The 21944-nt window shown below is 61.1% G+C and overlaps 1 protein-coding gene and 2 non-coding genes across 9 annotated transcripts; all 3 read left to right on the forward strand.

Moving 5' to 3' along the window:
- Positions 1-625: 625 nt before the first annotated feature.
- On the forward strand, positions 626-16098 carry PER1 (period circadian regulator 1). 7 transcript variants are annotated; one of them, XM_045984660.1, is made up of 24 exons: positions 626-919; positions 6726-7142; positions 7259-7357; positions 7469-7623; positions 7720-7841; positions 7934-8135; positions 8256-8307; positions 8433-8575; positions 9116-9194; positions 9272-9378; positions 9539-9692; positions 9782-9890; positions 9976-10107; positions 10333-10438; positions 10541-10712; positions 10822-10952; positions 11162-11341; positions 11932-12174; positions 12638-12832; positions 13097-13707; positions 14162-14348; positions 14560-14749; positions 15074-15224; positions 15589-16098. In XM_045984660.1, the coding sequence occupies exons 2-24, from the start codon at positions 6868-6870 to the stop codon at positions 15856-15858; spliced, it is 4065 nt and encodes a 1354-aa protein (XP_045840616.1). In that variant the 5' UTR covers positions 626-919; positions 6726-6867; the 3' UTR covers positions 15859-16098. The 7 variants fall into 7 exon arrangements, with proteins under 7 accessions (XP_045840616.1, XP_045840618.1, XP_045840613.1 ...); XM_045984662.1 differs by lacking the exon at positions 626-919 and adding an exon at positions 1218-1374 and having other exon boundaries at positions 14165-14348; XM_045984657.1 differs by lacking the exon at positions 626-919 and adding an exon at positions 1220-1374.
- An 891-nt stretch (positions 16099-16989) lies between these two features.
- TRNAT-AGU lies at positions 16990-17063 on the forward strand. Its single transcript has one exon. It is a non-coding gene; the product is annotated as a tRNA-Thr (tRNA).
- A 433-nt stretch (positions 17064-17496) lies between these two features.
- TRNAS-CGA lies at positions 17497-17578 on the forward strand. Its single transcript has one exon. It is a non-coding gene; the product is annotated as a tRNA-Ser (tRNA).
- Positions 17579-21944: the final 4366 nt, after the last annotated feature.

Genomic DNA, 21944 nt, shown 5'->3' on the forward strand with positions numbered 1-21944 from the left:
CTTTTACTCCTAGACTGAAGTAGATGGCCGACTTCCTAGAGACGTCTTTTCCCCAAGGTTCCTCTCACAGTGCCAGCATCCCGAAGGGGTTAATAAATAGAGCAAATGGGTTCAGGGACAGCCGGCCGGCCATAGGCTGGCCTGCTAGCCCTGCACCCTGTTGTGGGACTGGTGACTCTAGACCCCGCGCTGAACTCCCGTAGCCCCCTAGCACCCCGACCCCAGTGGCTGCAGCGGCGGGCGGAGTGCTGGATGACTCTGGAACCCCGACTTCCCGGGCTGCGGCGTGAGGGCAGCCTACTTGGTGTTTCCCAACGGCCGGGGATGATTCTACAAAAGGGGCCCAGGTGATTCTCGCAGTTAGGCACGCCATCCTCATAATAACGCCCCCATTTACCGAGGGCTCGCTCCGCTGCTCGCGGGGCTCCTTCATCTACCGAGGGTTCGCCAACGCCCTCGGGCCCGCCCTTTATCGTGTCAGGGGCCTGGGTTTAAATCTTGGCCCCACACGGACTGGAGTGTTAATCCAGACAGATTATGTAACCTCTGGAGCCCAGAGTCCTCTGTGGGGCGGAGCTGTAGTGAGACGGCCTCCGGGCTTGGTCCAGAGAAGGACCCGAGATCGCCATCATCATCATCATCGCGCGGCGCTGAGATCGGAAGGCCGCTCCACCGTTGGGCCGGCCCCTTCCAGCTTCGCGGGGCTTTAGGGACCAAGGGCCGGAGACTCAGCGCGGGCGGGGTGGGGGCGCTCTGGTCACGCCCAGGACAGTTCACCCGGGTCTCGGCACAAAGCTCCCCGGACCAACGCCACCGCCGCTCACAACTGCGCCTGCGTGCGGGTCACACTCGCTGCGCCTGCGTAGACTCCGCAGTCTCTGGTAAAAGAGTGTCGTCAAGGAAAATCCCCAGCTTCCAGGTAAACAAGCTGCCGCGTGAGGCCGCCGGCACGTGTCCTCTACAGCTCCGAGACCTACCAGCCTATGAGGAACTTTGGAGGGCTGGCTGGCATTTACGTCCCGGATCCGGGCAGGTCGGAGGCCGGTGCCACAGCCAATAAGAATCTCCAAAAGTGGATGGAGGCGTGACTTTCGCCCAGACTCCCAATCAACGCGCCGGGGCGGTCCCTCTCGCACGTGGAGCTGTCACTGCGGGTAGACAGACTGACCAATGAGAAGAAGACGGCGGTCTCCGGCGCCAATGGCGGCGGGGCGGGGGCGGGGCGGCCGCACGAGGCGCAGGGCATGGGTCGGGGCCCCCGGGCCAATAAGCTTGAGGGGCGTGGCCGCGCGGCGGGTGGGCGGGCCAGGAGGAGCTGGTCCCGGAGCTGCTGTCCCGCTGGGAAGAAGCTGTGGCCTGTGCGTGCGCGCGGGGGTGAGTGCTCGTGGGTGGGCGGAGACCATCGGAGACCCGTGTGCTCTTCTCCCGAGTGGTGTGTCCTGTCCCGGGCGGTGTTAATGGAGTGGGGCGGGGGGATCATGCGAATACAAGATCGCCGCGGTGGGAGCTCGGAGGGTCGTGGGGAATGGAACCAGGAGGGACGAGGGCGGGAGTCTGCGACATCTGACAGATTCCTTGCTGCCCTAGGTGCCTGGACTCCCACCCCCTGACTGGCCCAGGGGGTCCTGGGAGGGTGGGGCTCGGAAGCTGAGACCCCTGTTCCCGGGGCGGTGTGGGGACGGGGTCCCTGAGAGTGGGTGGGGGACGTTCCAGTGCTGGCTCTCCAATAAATGTGTAGGTTCCTTACACACTTAGAAGTGTGTAGGTTGGGTAGGCTCCTTAAACACTTAGAAGATTCAGGCGTTCTGAGGCTGGGAGGAGGCCCTGACAGGGCAGGTGGGAGGGTACAAAGGGTTGACCTGGCGATTCCAGAAAGCGTGGTGATATGATGTGTGTGACCCTGAGCCAGTGGCATCACGGCTCTGGATGTCTTTTTCGGGTGTAAAGGGAAGGGGTTGAGCCTCGGACCCATCCTTGGGAGTAAAGGTGGAGTAGACTCTGTTCTGAGAGAGACCAGAGGGTTGTGTGGACTCTCTGTGCTCGTGTCTTCCTGAGCCCCTGGACGCCAGGAGGCACCAACCTCTTGGTAGAGCTCTGGTCTTTGTGCAAACACCCTGCCCTGTGGCAAAGTAACCTGGGTGTGGTGGGAGAATGAGCAGGTGGGACCCCTAGGAAATCCCTGGGGCTGGTGCTGCTGGGTTGATCTCAAGGACTTTGTGAGCGTGTACGGACTGAGATGACTGGGGTAGATGTGGGGAGTGCAGACTGGGTGTCTGAGACCAGGCCCAGGGAGAGGATGGATCTGTGTTCCTGGCACCAAACTTAGAATTGGTTGTTTATTTGGCGATCCCCAGTGCTGGGAATCACGGCACAGGTGCCCAAAGGGTAAGATGCCAGAATGACAAGCCACGATGAGATCTCAGATCTGAGCCCTGGGCTCCACTCTTTAAGAGCCGAGAACACCTTGTGAAGCAAATTTAGTAACTTCTGAGCCTTGGTTCTGCGGAACAGGGGTAATACCATCTCCCAGACCTGTTCTGGGGATTAAATAATATATATGTGGTGCTTATCGCAATACCTGGGTCATAGTTTAATATTTTTTGTTTTGCTTTTAGCTTAAAAAAAATAAGTGGCTATAGGATCTCAAAACAACAGTGACAGAAATGCTGTGGCTGGGAACTATTTTCACATTCTCAAGCTTTTCTGCAAGTTTCGGTGACTCTCTCTTTTCCCTCTTCCCGGGCCTTCTGGTTGTGAGGCACCAGTCCAAACCCTCATTCCACCCTTTCATCCGGCTCCCAGGATCCAGGCCCCCGGCAGGGCCGCCTGCTCTGTCCCAGTTCGATTTCCTCATCCCACACCCATTCTTCTCCCTGCCCCTCCTCCCTCTCTGTGCTGCCATAGGAACAAGAGATTCCAGCTCCGAGGGGGCCTCTGGGAAGGAGCAAAGGTGCGTGTTCTCTCGCAGAACCTGGGCCTCCAGCGTCCCCGCCCCCAGCTCTTTGGGACTGGGCCAGCAGATGTGTATAGTTTCGGAGACGGGGGAAGCCAGTGCCAGGAGCAGGAACAAACCGAGGGGAGGGAGGATGTGAGTCTGGAGAAGAGAGCCTGGCTCAGGGGCGGAGGCGGGGGACCCCTTCCTCCTAATCCTCTCTCCAGGAATCCCTGGCTTTGGGACAGGACGGCTGTCTTTGGCTGGGGGAGGCGCCCAGGCTGGGTGCATGTCCTGGGCCACCAGCCAAGAGTACACGATGTTCCCAAGTGCGCTGGCCGCCGCCCTCTCGGGCTGGCCGCCTCCCAAACCGCTGCCTCTCCAGCCTCCCTGTCCCACATTCCCCGGCTGCCTTGCTCCGCCCTCTTCCTCCGCTTTGACGTCACCGCTCCCTCCCGCCCCCTCGCCTCCATTGACGGCAGCAGGGCCTGGTTACTGTGGGGACTGTGAGGCAGGACAGCCGGGGGCCTTGAGCGCAGGTGGGGGCCGCAGGAGCGCTCGACCCCTTTGCCTGTGCAAAACACAGACCTGGGTGGGAGTGGGAGAGCACGGACTGCCCTTGTCAGCGGAGATCGCACCTAGACCCCAGAGGAGAACTGGGGGAGGAAGAAAAGCCCCGTTTCTGGAGGAGAGTGGTCTGAAAATTGAGACAAGGGACCGGGCCACCGTCTATTGAGTTGGGGGGACATTTCCAAAGAGACGAGACTGAGAATCCAGGCTCCTGAATCCTTTGTTTCCTGTGTTTTCTTGCTTTGTTGTTTGTTTGTTTGTTTTTTTCCGGGTTATTTTATGACATCCCTGTGCCCCAGCTTTTTTCCACAGAGCCCCCCCCCCCCCCCCGCCCCTCCGCGGGGAACACCGTTGTTTAGGAAAGCTTAGGCCACGTGACAGGGAGGGAGTGTACGCACAGCTGATTATGTCAGCTTGGGGGCCTCTGCGCTGGCCACGTTAACGGGGAGCCCTGAGAGGAACTACTCACAGCGGTCTTGGATGGAGGGGTCTGTGTCGCTGCAGTCCCCCACCCCCCAGCTCAGCCTGGCACCGGATTTCCCCAAATTAGGACTCAGTGTTCTGCTCCCCTCCCCTTTATAAAAAGCATAGTTTCCAGCACCTTCTCCATTGCTGAGGCTCCTTCCCCTCCCTGATCTCTCCTTAACTACAATCACCGTACGTATTGATCTCCCACGGTGTGTCAGGCTCTGTCCTGGGGACTGGGGAATGCAGTGAGGTGACAGACGAGGTCCTCCGCTCTCTCTCATCCCAGGGCTGGGGATATGACGCTCTTGCCACCGGATCTGTGTCTCGCCAGGGTCCCAGTCGATCTCTTCCCTCAGCCACCCCCTTTGTTCCCCCTGTAGCCCTGGCTTCCGGGCCCCCACTTTTGGGGCGCCCCTAACTGTGGGCGGCTGCATCTTCAGGAGCGCAGCAGCGCTAGTCACCACGTAGGCTTCCCGGAGACCTTTTCTCTGATTGGGTACAGAAGCACCTGGCATTGTTTCCCTTTACAGCCCTTTCTGGCCCTGGCTGCCGCTTCTGTTGTTTGTTTCCTCCCCTGCACTCCTCCCCCTGTCACGCGGGGACCCTCAGTTGCCATCCTCCTGGCTGTCCACAGGGTTTGAAGTGTCAGAGGAAGGGGCTGGATAAAATGGCGTTATTGTAATGACAGGGCTGGGAAGAGGATCCCAGGAGAAGCCAGGCTGGGTTTCTGTGTGCCCCCTTCCTCCCAGGGACCAGCCATCTCATCCAGCCTGGCCCACCCCCCAAGGGTCTGCATTCTTCTCCCCCACCTCCGGCAAGGCCAAGGTGTCCTGTTCTGTAGGGCCGGACGGTCCAGGAAGTAGACCTCTCTTAAGCACCAACCGTGGCCATACATTTTCCCCGAAGAATGGCAGCTTATCGCCCCTCCCCGCCCTCCCATTATCCACTGTGCAACTGTCCTGCGCCCGCTGGCTGCGTGGTGGTGTCTGGGGCCCTTCAGCCCAGCGCCAGCACCCAGGTCCACGTGCGCCCGTGTGTGTGACACAGCCCTGACCTCAGTAGGGGCCAGTAGCCAATCAGGCGCCAGGACGGGATCCCCAGCCAATCGGGGGCGGGGCCTGCGGCTCCGCCGGCAGGAGGCCAATGAGGGGCAGTGTCTGGCATTATGCAACCCGCCTCCTGGCCCCGCGAAGCTTCCACTCTGCTGAGCGTTGCAACCGCGGCGGGCAGGCGACCGGAGGGCGCTCGCGCGACCAGGTAGGCATCTCCAGGGCCACCCGGGGACCGGTCTCCCGCTCCAAGTCGGACTTCCAGCCCGAGGCGCTGCTTTCGGCCCTGGCGCTCGGACGGCACACGGGTAATCCGCCTCCTTTGCCGCTGTCCACCCCCTCTCGGCCGTAGAGAACAGAGATGTTGCTCGAAGCCCTGCAGCGGCTGTCCGCACTCCTGATCCGCTTACCTTACCTCCGGCCCGGACCTCTCCTCGCAGCTACCCCGGCCCCACGCCCGACCCTCGGCAGACATGTCCCCGCCTCCTTTCGTGTCCCTCGGGGGTCCCTGGTTTTGCCCCGACCCCAGGACCCCTCCGTGCTTTCCGCGCTCCCCGCACTCCCCCCTCTAATCCCTGGCCCCGCGCCGGCCGTGATGTAAGCCTGGTTCAGACTGGAACATCCCGTTCCCGGCGCTAGTTCCTGCTGTTGGCCACAGCCTTCCTTTTTCTACTGGCGCTCAGAAAATGCTCCGGGGGTTGGGGGTGTGGTTGGACGAGGAGCAGGGGAAGAACTCTGCGCCGCCGGTCGTGTGTCCCTTGCTCGCAGCTGAGTGTGTCCGCTTCGGATGGGGGCGGGGTGGGATTGAGAAAAGTAGAGGACGGAGGAGAGAGGATTCCCGAGTCCCTGACAATGGCAGGTGCCGGCTTGGCACTTGGGAGTCGGGAGAGGGTGCCGGGGCCGGAGAAGGACAGGCTGTGTCGTCTTGACCAGAATGACTGGGATCCAGGCGACCGCCAGGTTGGGGAGCTTTTGCGCGGAGGGCGGTGGCGGTTGTGTTACACCCTGGGGAGCAAGGCCAGCCCCTGGAAACCCGATGGGCGGCCCTTCTTCATGTGGTCTCCGGGCCCTCCGGGGCCTGAGAGTGTATTAGAGGTGGGCGACCCGCGGCCGCGCCCGCCCGTGTGGGAGTGGGTCGATTCCCGGCTCCGTCGGGAAATGGGGGAGGGGTCGCCCCTCCCGGCCTCCTGTGGTCCCTCCAGCAACCGCTGAGCTCAGCTGCTGACGTCGGTTTCCCTGGCGACCGCGGCGGCGGCGGAAGCGCGTGGTGGGGCCGCGCATGTCCGCGCGCATGTGCAGCGGGGGTGGCACCGCCCCCGGATAAAATTAGCCCGACGGCCTAAATATAGGCGGCGACAGGCATGCCCCCCGCTCCGAGGCCTTGCAACCCGCAGTCCCCGGCGGAGAGGGGGCCCGATGGGAATTTGGGGACGGGAAGCGTCCGGACTTGGGTTCTGGTCGACTACTCAGTCCAGTTTTCCCCGGCCACGCTGGCAGGGGACATGGAGGAAGGCCCGGGAGAGGCCCCTTCCTGCCCGCAGTCCCTCTACCGGGATAGGAGACAGAACTTGCCCAGGCTCCCCGTCCGAAGCCTGGGTCTGAGGGGTGTGGGGTCAGACAGGGGAGGTCTGAGTGAAGGCGGCAGGTGCTGTGAAGTTAACAGCGCATCTTTCTCCAAGTCCTCCTCCTCTGATCTGCCTGTCCAGGTGCTGCTCGTGATCGAACTTCTCAATCCGCAGAGGCTTGGATCTCCCTCACTCCCGCAGCCAGGCCGGCGGGCCCCCTCGTGCGCTCGTGGTGGCCTCTCCACCTTCCGTGTTTTTCTCCTGCCCTCCCCATGGCCCAGACATGAGTGGCCCCCTAGAAGGGGCTGATGGGGGAGGGGACCCCGGGCCGGGGGAATCCTTTTGCCCGGGCGGGGCCCCATCCCCTGGGCCTCCGCAGCACCGGTCTTGCCCTGGTCCCAGCTTGGCCGATGACACAGATGCCAACAGCAATGGCTCCAGCGGTAATGAATCCAATGGGCCCGAGTCCCGGGGGGCATCTCAGCGGAGCTCACACAGCTCCTCGTCTGGCAACGGCAAGGACTCGGCCCTGCTGGAGACCACTGAGAGCAGCAAGAGGTGTGTATGGGTGTGTGTTGCCGGGTCCCGGAGTCATCTTAGGAGCGGGCTGAGCTAGACGACAGGCCCGTGCTTTCGGCCACTTTCTCACCTTGGGCCTGTTGCTTCTTCCCCAGCACGAACTCTCAGAGTCCGTCCCCGCCCAGCAGTTCCATTGCCTACAGCCTCCTGAGTGCCAGCTCCGAGCAGGACAACCCGTCTACCAGTGGCTGCAGGTTCGTGGGGTTGAGGGTCAGAGGAGAAGCCTGGCCATGGTGGTGGGGGGGTGCCTAGGCCACCATCTGGGGCTCATGGCTCTCTCCGCTCCCTCCCCGTGGACCCTGCAGCAGCGAACAGTCAGCCCGGGCGAGGACCCAGAAGGAACTCATGACGGCTCTGCGGGAGCTCAAGCTTCGGCTGCCCCCCGAGCGCCGGGGCAAGGGCCGCTCTGGGACGCTGGCCACGCTCCAGTACGCTCTGGCCTGTGTGAAGCAGGTGCAGGGTGAGTGGCGCTTCTGGGGACGGCGCGGCAGGCCCTGGGCTGCGGCTGGGAGCGGGCGGTCCGCTCATGAACTCCCGCACGGCCTTCACCCTGCAGCCAACCAGGAGTACTACCGGCAGTGGGGCCTGGAGGAGGGCGAGCCCTGTGCCCTGGACATGTCCACCTACACGCTGGAGGAGCTGGAGCACATCACATCCGAGTACACGCTGCGCAATCAGGTCCGCTGCCGCCGCGCCTCCCCAGCCTGGGCACCCCCACCCCCCATGAGCGCGGCTCCTAAATCGACTTTTGTCTCCGCTTCCCTGCCTAGGACACCTTCTCCGTGGCGGTCTCCTTCCTGACAGGCCGCATCGTCTACATTTCGGAGCAGGCGGGGGTCTTGCTGCGCTGTAAACGGGACGTGTTCCGGGGGGCCCGCTTCTCGGAGCTGCTGGCTCCCCAGGATGTAGGCGTCTTCTATGGCTCCACGGCCCCGTCTCGCCTGCCCACCTGGGGTGCTGGGACCTCGGCAGGTGAGGTCCCGGAGTGCTGGCCGGGGAGGGACAAGGGACCCGAGCTTCTCCTCGCTGCGTTCTTCTTGGCCCCGGGTGAGGTGGGGGAGCTCTTCTTAGTGCTTTTCTGGTCTGTTCCAGGTTCAGGCGCCAAAGACTTCACCCAAGAGAAGTCTGTCTTCTGCCGCATCAGGTGGGTGGGGGAGGTGGGAGCCGCCCCCCTCCCACCTTCTGCTTTGGTGTGTGGGTCGTGACCTTGAAGTGAAGGGTGGGGGGCTCTCTACTGAGTCACTAATGCTTCTTTCTGTCTCTTGCTAGAGGAGGTCCTGACCGGGACTCAGGGCCTCGGTACCAGCCATTCCGCCTCACGCCCTATGTGACCAAGATCCGGGTGTCCGATGGGGCCCCAGCACAGCCGTGCTGCCTGCTCATCGCAGAGCGCATCCACTCCGGTTACGAAGGTGTGTACGCCACGGGCCTGGCCTGGTAGGAGGGAAGGAGGAAGGATGACTTCTCTAGGCTCTGGGAGAGGCAGGACGTGAGTCTGGGAGGCGTATCTCAGCTTTGGGAATTTTGGAACTGAGAGGGCAGGTGAGGATGAAGGTTTGAGGGGCACCTGCGTGGCTCAGTCCATTAAGCGTCTGCCTTCGGCTCAGGTCATGATCCCAGGGTCCTGGGATGGAGCCCACATGGGGCTCCTTGCTCACAGGGAGCCTGCTTCCCCTCTCCTGCGCCCACTATTTGTGCTTTCTGCCCTACAAGTAAATAAAATCCTCAAAAGAAAAAAAGGATGAGGGTTTGACCCTGTTTTTAGAGGGAGCATTGGATAAGCACCCTGAGCTAGGATTGGGATAAGGAAACTGCTTCAGTTCTCAGACTAGATGGCCCTGGGCAGAGCCGTGGGGAGGATTACCAGCCAGCTTGGGCTCGAGGCAGCCCAGAGCCCAGAGAAGCTGGACCATTCTGGGGAAAACCCAATGGCCACTCTCCTTGTGCCTCAGCTCCCCGGATCCCCCCAGACAAGAGGATCTTCACCACTCGGCACACACCCAGCTGCCTCTTCCAGGATGTGGACGAAAGGTGAGCTCAGGACCTGGAGGAAAGTGGGATGGCCGGGGCCAAGGCCACGGCCTCTCTGATGCCCCTCCCCCTTTCAGGGCCGCCCCGCTGCTGGGCTACCTCCCCCAGGACCTCCTGGGGGCCCCCGTGCTCCTGTTCTTACATCCTGAGGACCGACCCCTCATGCTGGCCATCCACAAGAAGAGTGAGTCTCTTTTTTCCCACTCTGCCTTCTCGGCCGTCTGCAGGCTTCTCGTGGTTCTATCTCTCGGGGCCTCAGTCCCTCGGATCTCCAGGGAGTGGCCCTCTGCTTTGCCCTTATCTCCCTCCTGCTGACCCTCCCCTCATTGCCCACACTCCTTCAGTCTTGCAGTTGGCCGGCCAGCCCTTTGACCACTCCCCGATCCGCTTCTGCGCCCGGAATGGAGAGTATGTCACCATGGACACCAGCTGGGCGGGCTTCGTGCATCCCTGGAGCCGCAAGGTGGCCTTTGTTTTGGGCCGCCACAAAGTACGCACGTAAGTGGGCCCTGGCCCAGAGCTGGCTTTGTGGGTGGGGTCTGTGCGGGCCGGGGGCAGGTCTCAGCTTCCCATCACCCACCCTGCAGGGCACCCCTGAATGAGGACGTGTTCACGCCGCCGGCCCCCAGCCCGGCTCTGTCTCTGGACTCAGACATCCAGGAGCTCTCGGACCAGATCCACCGGCTGCTGTTACAGGTGACTGTGGAGGGGAGGGGCGTGGCGGTGAGGCCGGGGTGGGGAGCAGGGCTGAGACCTCTAACCCTTCCTCCTCCCGCCTCAGCCCGTGCACAGCCCCAGTCCCACGGGGCTCTGTGGAGTGGGCCCCGTCGCTTCCCCGGGCCCTCTCCTCAGCCCTGGCTCCTCCAGTGACAGCAACGGGGGTGACGCCGAGGGACCTGGGCCTCCTGCGCCAGTGAGTGTCCGTGTTCCACTCCCCCCCACCCTGCCGGGTGTCCCCCGGGTGCTGCCAGAGTTAGGGTGGGCAGGTCCGGAGGGGCTGAGCCCCATTCCTCTGCCTTTTCCTTCCCCTCCCGCTCTTACCGGGCATCCACACCTGCCCGCTGGTACCTCTCGGTGCTCTGTGCTCTGCCCCGACACTGGCCGCACGCCCCCAGCGCTGGCCTGCTTTGTCCCGCAGGTGACGTTCCAGCAGATCTGTAAGGACGTGCACCTGGTGAAGCACCAGGGACAGCAGCTTTTCATTGAGTCCCGCGCTCGGCCTCCTGCCCGGCCCCGCCTCCCTGGTCAGTGGGTGAGGGTGTGGGTGAGGACTGAGACCTGGGGGTCCCCTGACTTTCGCCCCAACCCAGGGGAGCTCGTCTCTCCCTTTTCTCTCTTTGGTCCAGCTACAGGCACATTCAAGGCCAAGACCCTTTCCTGCCAGTCGCCAGACCCGGAGCTGGAAATGGTCCCTGCTCCCCTCCAGGCCCCACTCGCCTTGACCCCTGAGGAGGCCGAGAGGAAAGATGCGTCCACTTGTTCCTACCAGCAGATCAACTGCCTGGACAGCATCCTCCGGTAAGGCCGCCTGGGACCTGCTCCCGCTTGGGCCCTGCCCCCCACCCACCCTCCCTCGCCCCCCCCCCCAGCCCAGGCTTTGCCCTCATGTGGTCTGGTCCCCTGCCAGGTACCTGGAGAGCTGCAACATCCCCAGCACGACCAAGCGGAAGTGTGCCTCCTCGTCGTCCTGCACCGCCTCCTCAGCCTCCGACGACGACAAGCAGAGGACGGGGCCAGTCCCTCTGGGGGCCAAGAAAGGTGGAGACCTGGCACGCGTCCTGCCCCGGCTGCCCCGTCCAGGCCCGCTGGCCCCGTGTCTCTGCACTTCTGCCTTCGGGGGCCCCCGCCTTACTCTGCCCTGGCCCCCTCCCAGCCTTCAGATTTGCAGCTTCCCCCTCCTGTCAGTCCCCCGGCCCCATTTCCTCCAAGGGCCTCCTGGTCGTAACCGGCACCGTCTCTCTGCGCAGATCCAACTCCGACTGTGCTGTCCCGGGAGGGGGCCGGCCCGCAGAAGGAGCCCGTGGTAGGAGGCGCCCTGAGCCCGCTCGCCCTGGCCAATAAGGCGGAGAGCGTGGTGTCTGTCACCAGCCAGTGTAGCTTCAGCTCCACCATCGTCCATGTGGGAGACAAGAAGCCCCCGGAGTCGGGTATGGGCGTGGAGACAGGGTTCCACTTGGGGGCTCGGCCGGAGCGCCCTCCTACCTGCCTGTTCCTTCCCCATCTGGTCCCTCACGGAGAGAAGGAGGCCCCCAGCCTAGCTCGGGGCTGCTGCCTCTTTCTGTCTGTCGCTGCCAGCCTTCGCTGCCTTGTTCTTTCCCAGTCTCGTGTCGGTTTGCCGAGGGTGTGGGGCTCAAGCCCGAGGCACCGACCCCAGAGTGTCTGAGGGCTAGGACTGTTGAAAACCCCCGAAAGGGCTTTGGGCTTCATCCTGGAGCATGCATGAGGGGAGAGTGAGGGGTGAGGTTCTCTTCCGAGGAGAGTCCTAGGGCGTCATCCTAGGGTGCTGTCACTGGAGGGGACTCAGTGTCCTTTCTCACCCGGGGGACTGCTTTGCACGGAGAAGAGGGTCCAGAACCGGTGCTCAGCGGGGAGGTCAGGAATGCACCCCGGGCCCGGGCTTGGCCGTGGGGCAGAGGCCAGGGGTTGGCTGGGCTGCTGGAGGGGGAGGGTGCAGGGTGGCTGTGGGGATCCCCGAGGTGATTCCAATGACCTTTTCCCCCTGTGTCTCCTTTCTCAGACATCATCATGATGGAGGACCTGCCTGGCCTGGCTCCATGCCCAGCCCCCAGCCCAGCCCCCAGCCCCACGGTAGCCCCCGACCCCGCCCCAGACGCCTACCGCCCGGTGGGCCTGACCAAGGCCGTACTGTCCCTGCACACACAGAAGGAGGAGCAGGCCTTCCTCAGCCGCTTCCGAGACCTCAGCCGACTGCGGACGCTCGATGGCTCCTCCCCGGCCCCCCTGGCCCCTGGCGAGCGAGGTAGCCACCCGGGACGTCCCTAAGCCTTGTCGTCTGCCCAGTCCAGGACCAGACTGTCGGGGTGGGGGGTGGTGGCGCAGAGGGGTCTTGAGGGAAAGGTTCCTGCTCCAGGGACCCAGACTGGGGTGGTCTCCCCGACCAGGGACGTGTGTAGGGACAGGCCCCTGGCTAGCCTCCTCACACTGGGTGGGGGTTCCGGGCGGCAGCCAGAGGAGGGCAGCCTGGGGACTGGCACTGAGACAGGCAGGCGGAGGCGCTCTGCTCCAGGGAAGCTGCTTGGAGCCCAGCTTGGGGCAGGGGCACAAGTTCGGCCGCTTCCAACCGAGGTGTCGCCGTTTAAGAGACCCGTGTAGACTCCTGGCCAGACAGGGGCCTGGTGAGCCGGGCCAGGTCCTGCCGGGGCCGGGGGGGCTTCGGGGGCAGGGTGTCAGCCCTCCAGGTGCCTGAGAGAGGCTCCCTGCAGGCGGACGCAGGACTCAGGACTGGGCTCTCCCACCCACCTCATCGCTCGAGCTAGGCCGAGCGCGGCCTCGACTGGCAGGAGGAGCGCCCAGGCTGGCGTTGCTGTGGGAGTTTGGCGGAGGGACCGGAGCCGCCTGCCCCCGCGTCCACGGACCCACCCTGCTTCCTCCCATTGACCACCGGGCCTCTGCCTTCCGTGCGCCCCCAGCTCCGCCCCACTTGTAACTTTTTCCCATTCTGGCTCCTTTTGCAATAAACCCCCCATGGCCCTGCCTCCTGTGATTCTTCCCTGCAGGTCCCCTCTCCTCCCCAGAGACCCCTCTTGATCTGGGGAGCCCAGAGGCCGAGCTCTCTCCGGGGCCTTCCCCTGCCCTCTTCTGGCTCAGAGTGGCAGGGTTGGGGGGGCAGGGACGCTCACCCCCAGATCGAGGCCCTCACTAACCCGGGTCTCTCCCCACAGGCTGCCACCACGGCCCTGCACCCCACGTTCGCCGACACCACTGCCGCTCCAAAGCCAAGCGCTCCCGCCACCACCAGACCCCCCGGGCCGAAGCGCCCTGTTGTGGCTCCCACCCACCGCCTGGGTCACCTTCGGCCCCCTGGCCCCCCCCACCAGCCACTACTCCCTTCCCAGCTATGGTCCAGTCCTACCCTCTCCCAGTGTTCTCCACACGAGGAGGCCCCCAGCCTCTCCCCTCTGCCCCCACAGCTGGGCCCCCTGCAGCTTTCCCTGCCCCGCTGGTGACGCCCATGGTAGCCTTGGTGCTCCCTAACTACCTGTTCCCCACCCCGTCCAGCTATCCCTATGGGGTAGCCCAGAGCCCGGCCGAAGGGCCTCCCACCCCCGCCTCCCACTCCCCTTCTCCATCCCTGCCCCCGCCGCCCCCCAGCCCTCCTCGCCGGCCGGACTCTCCGCTGTTCAACTCCCGCTGCAGCTCCCCGCTCCAGCTCAATCTACTACAGCTCGAGGAGCCCCCGCGTGGTGAAGGGGGCGCTGTTGCAGGGGGCCCTGGGAATAGTGCTGGGCCCCCGCCCTCCTGCGAGGAGGCCACTGAGCCAGAGGCCAGACTGGTGAGCACCGACCCCCGCCAACCACCGCATCCTCTTACCAGGCCCCACACAGCCCCCTTCCCCCACTCCTCTTCCTCCTCGGGCCCCTCCCTGTCCCCAGCCCATCTGGGTGCAGCAGATGGTGGCACAGGGTGGGAGACCCCAGCTGAATTTCTGAACGAGGCAGAAACCCGCCGCCTCCTCCGTGGAGTGGGGACCGTCCCGTCTGTCTGACAGGCGGCGAGGACATCCCCGTAACTTCTGAGAGCGCATCAGCCTCCTAGAAAGGGCCCGGTGTCGTGCCCCTGTCTTCCGCAGCTGTCTCCTCTCTGCTCCCGGCCCGCGCTGTCCTGGAGCGGGGACAGAGAGCCCTGGGGTTGGGTGTGTCCCCCCCAGCCACTGGAAGTAGTAGCAGGAGGCCTGGGCGTCAGATCCCTTAATCTGGTCCTGTTCCCCTCCCTGCCCCCTCCGGCAGGCCGCCGAGGTGACCGAGTCCTCCAACCAGGACGCGCTGTCGGGCTCCAGTGACCTGCTGGAGCTCCTGCTGCAGGACTCCCGCTCCGGCACGGGCTCCGCCGCCTCCGGCTCCCTGGGCTCCGGCCTGGGCTCGGGCTCTGGCTCCGGCTCCCACGAGGGAGGCAGCACCTCGGCCAGCATCACACGTGAGTGCCCCCCCCCCACCCCCCAAACACCTCCACCCCAGGGCAGGACAGGGACAGGGGTGTTGGCAGGTCAGGTGCCCCCTTCTCTGAGCACTCTGGGCCCCTAGGCTGCAGACGTAGCCTTGAGGGAGGGCTTGGGAGGCCCTGGGGTGGGGGCACCGGCCTGACTCTGGTGGCTGGGCACCCCCCACCGCCCCCCCCCGCTTCACAGGCAGTAGTCAGAGCAGCCACACGAGCAAATACTTCGGCAGCATCGACTCTTCTGAGGCCGAAGCCGGGGCTGCCCAGGCCAGGGCTGAGCCCGGGGACCAGGTCATTAAGTACGTGCTCCAGGATCCCATCTGGCTGCTCATGGCCAACGCTGACCAGCATGTCATGATGACCTACCAGGTGCCGTCCAGGTGAGGAGGCTCAGAGCGGCGCCCCCCCCCCGCCCCCCGCCCCCGCCGGAGCAGTGCTGGTCCGCCTGCATTTCCCCAGGAACTTGGGGTTTTCTTTTCCCGGCTGGCTCTGCCCTGCCCTGCCCACCCTCTCCCCTGCCCCCGGGAGGCCAACGTCAGTTCCGGGGGCGGGAATAAGCTTTCGTGGACTCAGAAGTCTCAACCCCCAAAGCCCCAGTTGAAAAGAGGAGCAGGAGACCCTGGGTGGGGAGAACGGCAGCCTCCTGGGCTCTGGCCCTGGCTCCCGCTCCCAGCCTCTGCCATCGGAACCCCTTCCCCGGGCAGGGACGTGGCCTCTGTGCTGAAGCAGGACCGGGAGCGGCTCCGGGCCATGCAGAAGCAGCAGCCTCGGTTCTCAGAGGACCAGCGCAGGGAGCTGGGGGCCGTGCACTCCTGGGTCCGGAAGGGTCAGCTGCCTCGGGCCCTCGATGTGATGGTAAGAGGCCGTCTGGGCCAGGGGGGAGAAGGGAAGGTGAAGGCTGGGGCCGATCCCCTCCTTGTCCTTGGGTGGTTAATGCTGAAGGAGGTTCATTGCACTGTTTGCTGCTGGGTTGGATAGTGTTTAACCACACAAGTCGTTATTGTCTGGGCCAATCCTAGGCCGAGCGACTTTGCGACTGTCTCCTAGTGGGTCTAGGTACCGGGTACAGTACACTTTCCTATCTCGTTGGCCGGCGTGCATCTGTGTGGGCGAGTGTTTCTTTGGGAGGACACTTTGGGAAGTACTCCTCGGCTGGGGGACAGGGGTGGCAAGTCAGCAGGGAGCACCTTGCCCGACTCATGCCCTTTCTCCCTCCAAGGCCTGTGTGGATTGCGGCAGTAGCACCCAAGACCCTCGCCAGGTCGATGACCCCCTCTTCTCCGAACTGGATGGACTGGGACTGGAGCCTATGGAGGAGGGCGGAGGCGAGGGTGCGGGTGGGGGTGGGGAGGGTGAGGGCGGAGAAGAGGCCCAGGCTGGAGCTGGCGCCAGGGTCTCCAGCTCTCAGGACCTGGCCATGGAGGAGGAGGAACAAGGTGGGAGCTCATCCAGTCCAGCCTTACCTGCCACAGAAAATGGCACCAGCTAGACCACGTTTGGGGGCCCCCTGCGGCAGTGCATGAGAAGCTTCCTCCTCCCGTGTTCCACCTCTCAGAACTCTGGCTGGACCGACCAATAGGAAACTGCCCCAGCTTCTCCCTCTGAGGGGGCGGGACCCCCATCAGCAGCCCAGGATCCAGGGGCTGCCTCCAGCTTCTGGGGGGTACAGAGGAGGGGAGAGTCGTCAGCCCAGCCCAGAGAAGCCTCATCTCCCAGCTCTGGTGAGGAGCCCTTCCTTCCGCTGGATGAGGATGCTGACGCGCTGCTCAAGTGGTCTCCGAGTCCGGTCCCTGCGGGTTGGGGCTGCGCTCACTCACTGGGGGAGACCGCCCTCTCTCCCACCTCCTCCCTAAAGGGGACAGGGAGGGCCCAAGCAGGACCCAGCGGTCCGAACCCCTAGCTGCTTCAGGGTGGGGGAGGTTGGTGGACCATGGAGTCCCTGGTGCTGCCCCTCAGGTGGGACCCAGGTGTTCTCAGCTGTACCCTCTACCGATGGCATTTGTGTTTTTGATATTGTGTCTTGTCATTTTTTAATACAAAGGAAAAAGAAAACAGGACTGTGTGGAATGAAATGTGGGGGTTGGGGGCAGCAAGCTCGTTGTGGGGAGGTGTGGCCCCCCCCTGCCAGGGAGGCTGTAGTGAGCGTGAGCGACCCCTCCCCTGGCGCCCCCCAGCCCTCTGCTCTGCCACACCCTGTCCGGCGGAGGGGCCCGCCTAACTGTCCACCTAACTGCGACCCTGCGCCCCCCCAATCACCTTGCGTCAGCTGGGTGTGTCGCAGGAAGGGGGTGGCAGCTGGTGCGCCCGCCCCGCCTGTGGGGGCCCCGAAGCAGGTGAGGGTGTTTAGCTGCTCGGTCACCCTGTCACCACCACGCAGAAGGCCAGTCCAAGGGGGCGGCGGGACTTGAGGTCACGAACTCATCCACGGTCGAGTCGGGCCCCCGAGATGTGGGAGACGGGAGGGGCGGAACGTTAAGCCACGGGCTCGGGACCTGGAAAAGGAGAGGGAAACCTTGGAACCCACGTCACGGAGGACCCACGGCAATCGTCGTCCTGCGGGTCTCACCTACTGACTCCCCCGAGTGCCTGATCTACCTTCAGACTGAAAACGCTTCCCGGCGGCGCCGTGGCTTAGCTGGTTAAAGCGCCTGTCTAGTAAACAGGAGATCCTGGGTTCGAATCCCAGCGGTGCCTGGCCCCGCGCGAGGTGGTATATTATTGCTGCGAGGGCGACGCGCTGCCAGCCTTCCGAAGCCCCGCCCGGGGCCCCCTTCGCAAGATTCTTATTCCTCCCCGGCCAATCGCACTGGGAGCTCTCCCCTCCCGCGCACTTTTAGTGGAAATTCGCAGGCTGACTCCCGCTTCGCTTTCGGGAACCGGGGTGACGCGGGCATCCCTTGCGTTCGAGGACGTGGGACCCTGGCCCTGGGCTCGGGCTCATTTTGCTCCGGCGGCGCTAGGCGGTGGTCGGGGAAGCAGTACGCGAGCACCGCGGCTTCCGCAGCGCCGCGGACAGCCGCAGGGGGAGGCGCACGCGCACAGACGTCCCGAGGCCGGGGGGCGGGGCCGGCGGGAGGCGGGCCCGTTGATAGGCAGCTATAGTGGCGCAGGCCCCAAGCCGCACGCGGCTGTGATGGCCGAGTGGTTAAGGCGTTGGACTCGAAATCCAATGGGGTCTCCCCGCGCAGGTTCGAATCCTGCTCACAGCGTGTGTACTTTTGGGAATGCGCGCTACCGTAGCCTTCGGAGGAGAAAGCCATTCGTTTTCGTTGTGCTTTCTTCCCTTAGGGAAGATACCGCATTTATTCTCCGGGCCTTGGCCACCCGCGACCAACGCGCGAGCGCCCCCTCGCGGGCCTTACGCTCCGGCCTGCGCCTCCTCCCACGGGTGTGTCCTGTGAAAGTCCCTGAACTACTAATTTGAATCCTTCACGTCCCCAAACCCGGGTGGCAGTCGTCTTACATCCCCCCTCGTCCTTCCCCCTTGCAAGTCCCCCATACGACTGTTTCATCTCTTCTTTCGCTCCAAACCACGAGTCCCTTCTTCCTCCCTCGGCCTGCCTTCCTGGTTCACTGAGAAAATAAGGCATTCTGGAGAGATTTCCCCATCCATATCGCTGTCTCACCTGCCTACCTACCTGCATGCCTGCCTGTCTCTGGTTACATGCTCCTCCCTTCCCTCAATGGTGTAGATGAACCTTCCTTCCACCCAACCAAGGCCAAGCCCTGCGCTCACCAGATCTCCCATTCCCCCGGCCCGCAAGGGCTCAAGGACATTGCTCTCCGTCCTGTACCATCAGTTTTCCTCTCTAGCTGGAGCACTCCCCTCACCCTGCACACATTCTGAAACGTATTCCGATTTGGAACAAGCAGGACAACAAAAGCTCTCCTGACACCACACGCACCCCTCTCAGCTCCCACTCCGTCTCTCTGACCCCCTCTTCCGCAAAACACGTTATCATTTACCTACTCTTCGCCAATTCCATCTTCCCATTCTCCTTTGAACCCTCTCCAGTCAAGTGCCTCCCAACCCCATTGGTCCAAGATGCTCTTGTTAAGGTTACCAAATGGCCATGCATTGCTAAACCCATTGATCACTACTTACCCATGTTTACCCTTCCCTTAGAAGCGCTCTCTTCACTTGCGCTCTGAGACTCCCTAACTCTTCTGATTTTCCGTCTACATCATTAGCAGCTTATGCACAGTCTTCTTTGCTGGCTGATCGCCTTCTAGATCTATAAATGTCAGCATGTTCCCACCGTTCAGTTTTCCAACCTCTTCTCTATCTGTACTCACGCCCTTAGTGAGCTCTTTAAATATCAACTAATAATACATCAGTGTATGCAAAATGTTAATCTCCAGCTCCACAACTCTTTCCTGAATTACAGATGTATATATGCTATTATCTACTTATTGTTTCTGCCTGGATATCTAATATCATTTTCGATTGTGATATCTAATCACCAACAAAATGGCCAAACCAACTCCTGGCTTCCCCCGAAATGAGCTTCACCTGTAGACCTTCTGTCTCAGAAAGTTCCATTTCTTCAGTTGGTCAGACTAAAAACCTTAGGATCATCCTCGATTCTCTCTCTTTCTCACACACACGCTCCACATCGAATCAGTTAGCAAGTTCTTATTTAAAACATGTTAAAAACTCGGCTCCTTGTCACCATGTCACCACTTCGCTCTGGTCTAAGCCACCCACATCTCTTACTGAAATTATTACAACAGCCCCCTGATTATTTCCTTACTTCCTTTCTTTTCCTTGTTCCTTTGCAGTCTACTCTGAACACATTGGGCATAGATAAGATTCTGTCATAAATAAGATTCTGTCATTCCTCTCTTTAAAATCTCCCAATAGGATAACAATATGAAGTCATGATTTTCAACGTGTGTACATGTAGCAATAAATGTATGCTATAGTGACATATAAACATACATTCATAAACACAAACAAGCACAAATATATACCTATATATTTCCTAGTCTTTCCACTGAGAAAGCCTAGAAGGAATGATACACAAATAGCAATAAGCACACTAAGGACCAGATCTTGGTTACTAAATACCATTCTGCTCTAGATGCTTGGGTGGCTCAGTGGGTCAAGCCACTGCCTTCTACCTGGGTCGTGATCCCAGGGTGCTGGGATCAAGTTCCGCATCAGGCTCCTTGGGGAACCTGCTTCTTCCTCTCCCTCTACTCCTCCTGCTCTCTCTCTGTCAGATAAGTGAATAAAATCTTTAAATAAATAAATAAATATCATTTTCCTCTAAAATAAACCAGGGCTCCTACAGACAAAGGCTGATTCCACGGCATCAGTTAGGGAATTACAAGATGCTCTTGGAACATTTTGTTACACAGGAACTTGGTGTTCAAAGAATTTGGGGTCTCTATTGAAAAAAAAAAAAAGACATAGCAGAGAGGGGTTACAGCTAAAGGAGTCCCCGGTGGCTAAATCTGGGACAAACTGAACATTAAAATCAGTAGTGATTATGATGGATTATAATTCCTTGACTCAGGTAAAACTCCAAAGTTCATAGCAGTATATATAAGTAAAATGGGAAGGAAGGGGAGGGCTTTTTTTTTTTTTTTTACAGTAAACTGGCAACTAATAAATATTGATTTAGAAATCGTCAATGAATACAAAAGTAGAGAGTGAAACTCAATGGGGCTGTAAGTAGCAAAGTCTCAGGGTATGTTCCTACAAGTTATATATTAATTACTCCTCGGAGCGGGGAATAACGTTACAGTGCACAGCCCTGGCCAACCCCATCTAACCAAGTGACCAAAGTCAGTATCTCAGTGCCGAGGCAAACTGACCCCGTGTCTTCTGATGCGTCAACACGGAAAACGGAGAGGGACCTGGAGTCACTTCCATGGTGATGTCCCTGCCAAGAAGACATACTCTGAATAACTTGATTCTAACCGTGAAGAAACATCTGACCCACCAGACAACGGTCTGAACTCTTCAAAACTGTGAATATCAACAGCGAAGCTTCTTCCAGTCCAATGAGATGGAAGGGACCTGGCCCTGAAACGCGACCACATGATCCTGGACTGGGACCTGCGACAGGATAAAAAAGCTCCGAGGACATCCCTGAAATCTTGAGGAAATTTGAATATGGACTGAGGGATGAAATAATGGTATTATATTAATTTTCATATCCCGATAGTGATAATATTGATAACTGTACAGGTGTGTTGACAGTGTTAGAAATGGAACAAGACAAAAAAAGCTAGTTGTGGGGGTTGGGGGGGAGAGCCCTCCAATGCACCCTCATCTCCCTCAGAAATGGGTGATTCCTAACAAAGTCTGGGGAACGCCTGTAGGGTCCCAGGGGACCAGGCCCCGCCCCCCCCTTCTCTCTCTGATCTCAGTTCCGGGGCTACCTTCACTCCGGCCCGGCCAACCTCGTCCCAGGCCTGCCATGTGCTCCTTTGACAAACCAGGCATGGCGTCCCTCAAGACTTTCCTGCCAGCCGATCTCTGCCTGGAGAGCTCTTCCCCCAGGCACTCCGGCCGCTCTCCCCTCCTAAATTTCACCTTCTCAGTCCTCTGCTCATACCCTCTGCAGTTAAGGTTCCCACTCTCCACTCCTTTGCTGGCTTTTCTCCAAAGCACTGAACCTCCACCTCACAAATCCGTTTTGCATAATGTTCCTGTGACTGTTTCCCCGACAGGAACGTCTGGCCTGTCAGGGTGGGGATTATCCCGTTTTGTTTTGGGCTCTTGGGTGATTTCGATCCTGATTCTTCCCTTGCCCCCCACCCCCCAACCCCAGGGCCTGGTCCTCCTACTTCCCAACCCCCAACCCCCCAGGACCCAACCCTCCAGGAACTCCCCCTACCCAGGACCCAGGGGGGGTCCCAGGAAGCCAGCCTCCCCTTTGAAGAACAAAGAGGAAGGAGCCGAACCTTGGAACCCAGGCCTGGGGAGACATCCTAGCGGGGGAGGGGAAGCGCAGCTGTGCTGTCTCAGTTCCTGGCCCCGCCTCCCGCCTCCCTGGGGGCCCAGCGCGTGTGGGGCACGAGCTCCCCTCCCCCAAGCCCAGATGCTGTCACTGTCCGGATGGCGGTGGCCAGGAAGAGGCGGGAGGCCCAGACACCCATACACACACCATGGACAGCGGACCCACAGTCAGGCCCTTAGGGACAGAGGCCTGCAAGCCACACAGAGACCCCCACCCCAAACCCTCAGAAATCCTGGGCATCCGCCTGGAGGGTGGCCTCTCCCCCTCGTATCTGCAGGGGGAGCCACAGCTGGAGAGAATTGTGCAGCCGGGACCATGGGGCTCAGGTTTTGAGGGTCTGATATGTCTATAATTTGGCAGGGGGCTTTTAAAGACAATAATACAAAAATAATGGAAAATAGTACTTTTGCACCGAGATCACAACAACTCACAAACTGAAAACATAGACAGATGCTACCAATGTCACCAAGTCCGGAAAAACAGCTTCTTTGCATTCATGTGCTACTTTCCACAGAGTAGCTACTGGTTCTATGTCCAACCTTGCTCTCCTCCACCATCCACGTACTTACAGTGACAAGAGCCACACGACGCGTTCATACGG

This window comes from Meles meles, chromosome 18 (assembly GCF_922984935.1).
Source record: "Meles meles chromosome 18, mMelMel3.1 paternal haplotype, whole genome shotgun sequence".
Lineage (NCBI taxonomy): Eukaryota > Metazoa > Chordata > Mammalia > Carnivora > Mustelidae > Meles > Meles meles.

Bases quoted from the DNA above. Each gene is read 5' to 3' on its own strand.
- PER1 (XM_045984660.1), top strand. From the start codon at position 6,868: ATGAGTGGCCCCCTAGAAGGGGCTGATGGGGGAGGGGACCCCGGGCCG. The intron at 9,195-9,271 runs GTGAGCTCAGGA...TCCCCCTTTCAG, and splicing joins TTCCAGGATGTGGACGAAAG to GGCCGCCCCGCTGCTGGGCT. The intron at 13,708-14,161 runs GTGAGCACCGAC...CCCCTCCGGCAG, and splicing joins CTGAGCCAGAGGCCAGACTG to GCCGCCGAGGTGACCGAGTC.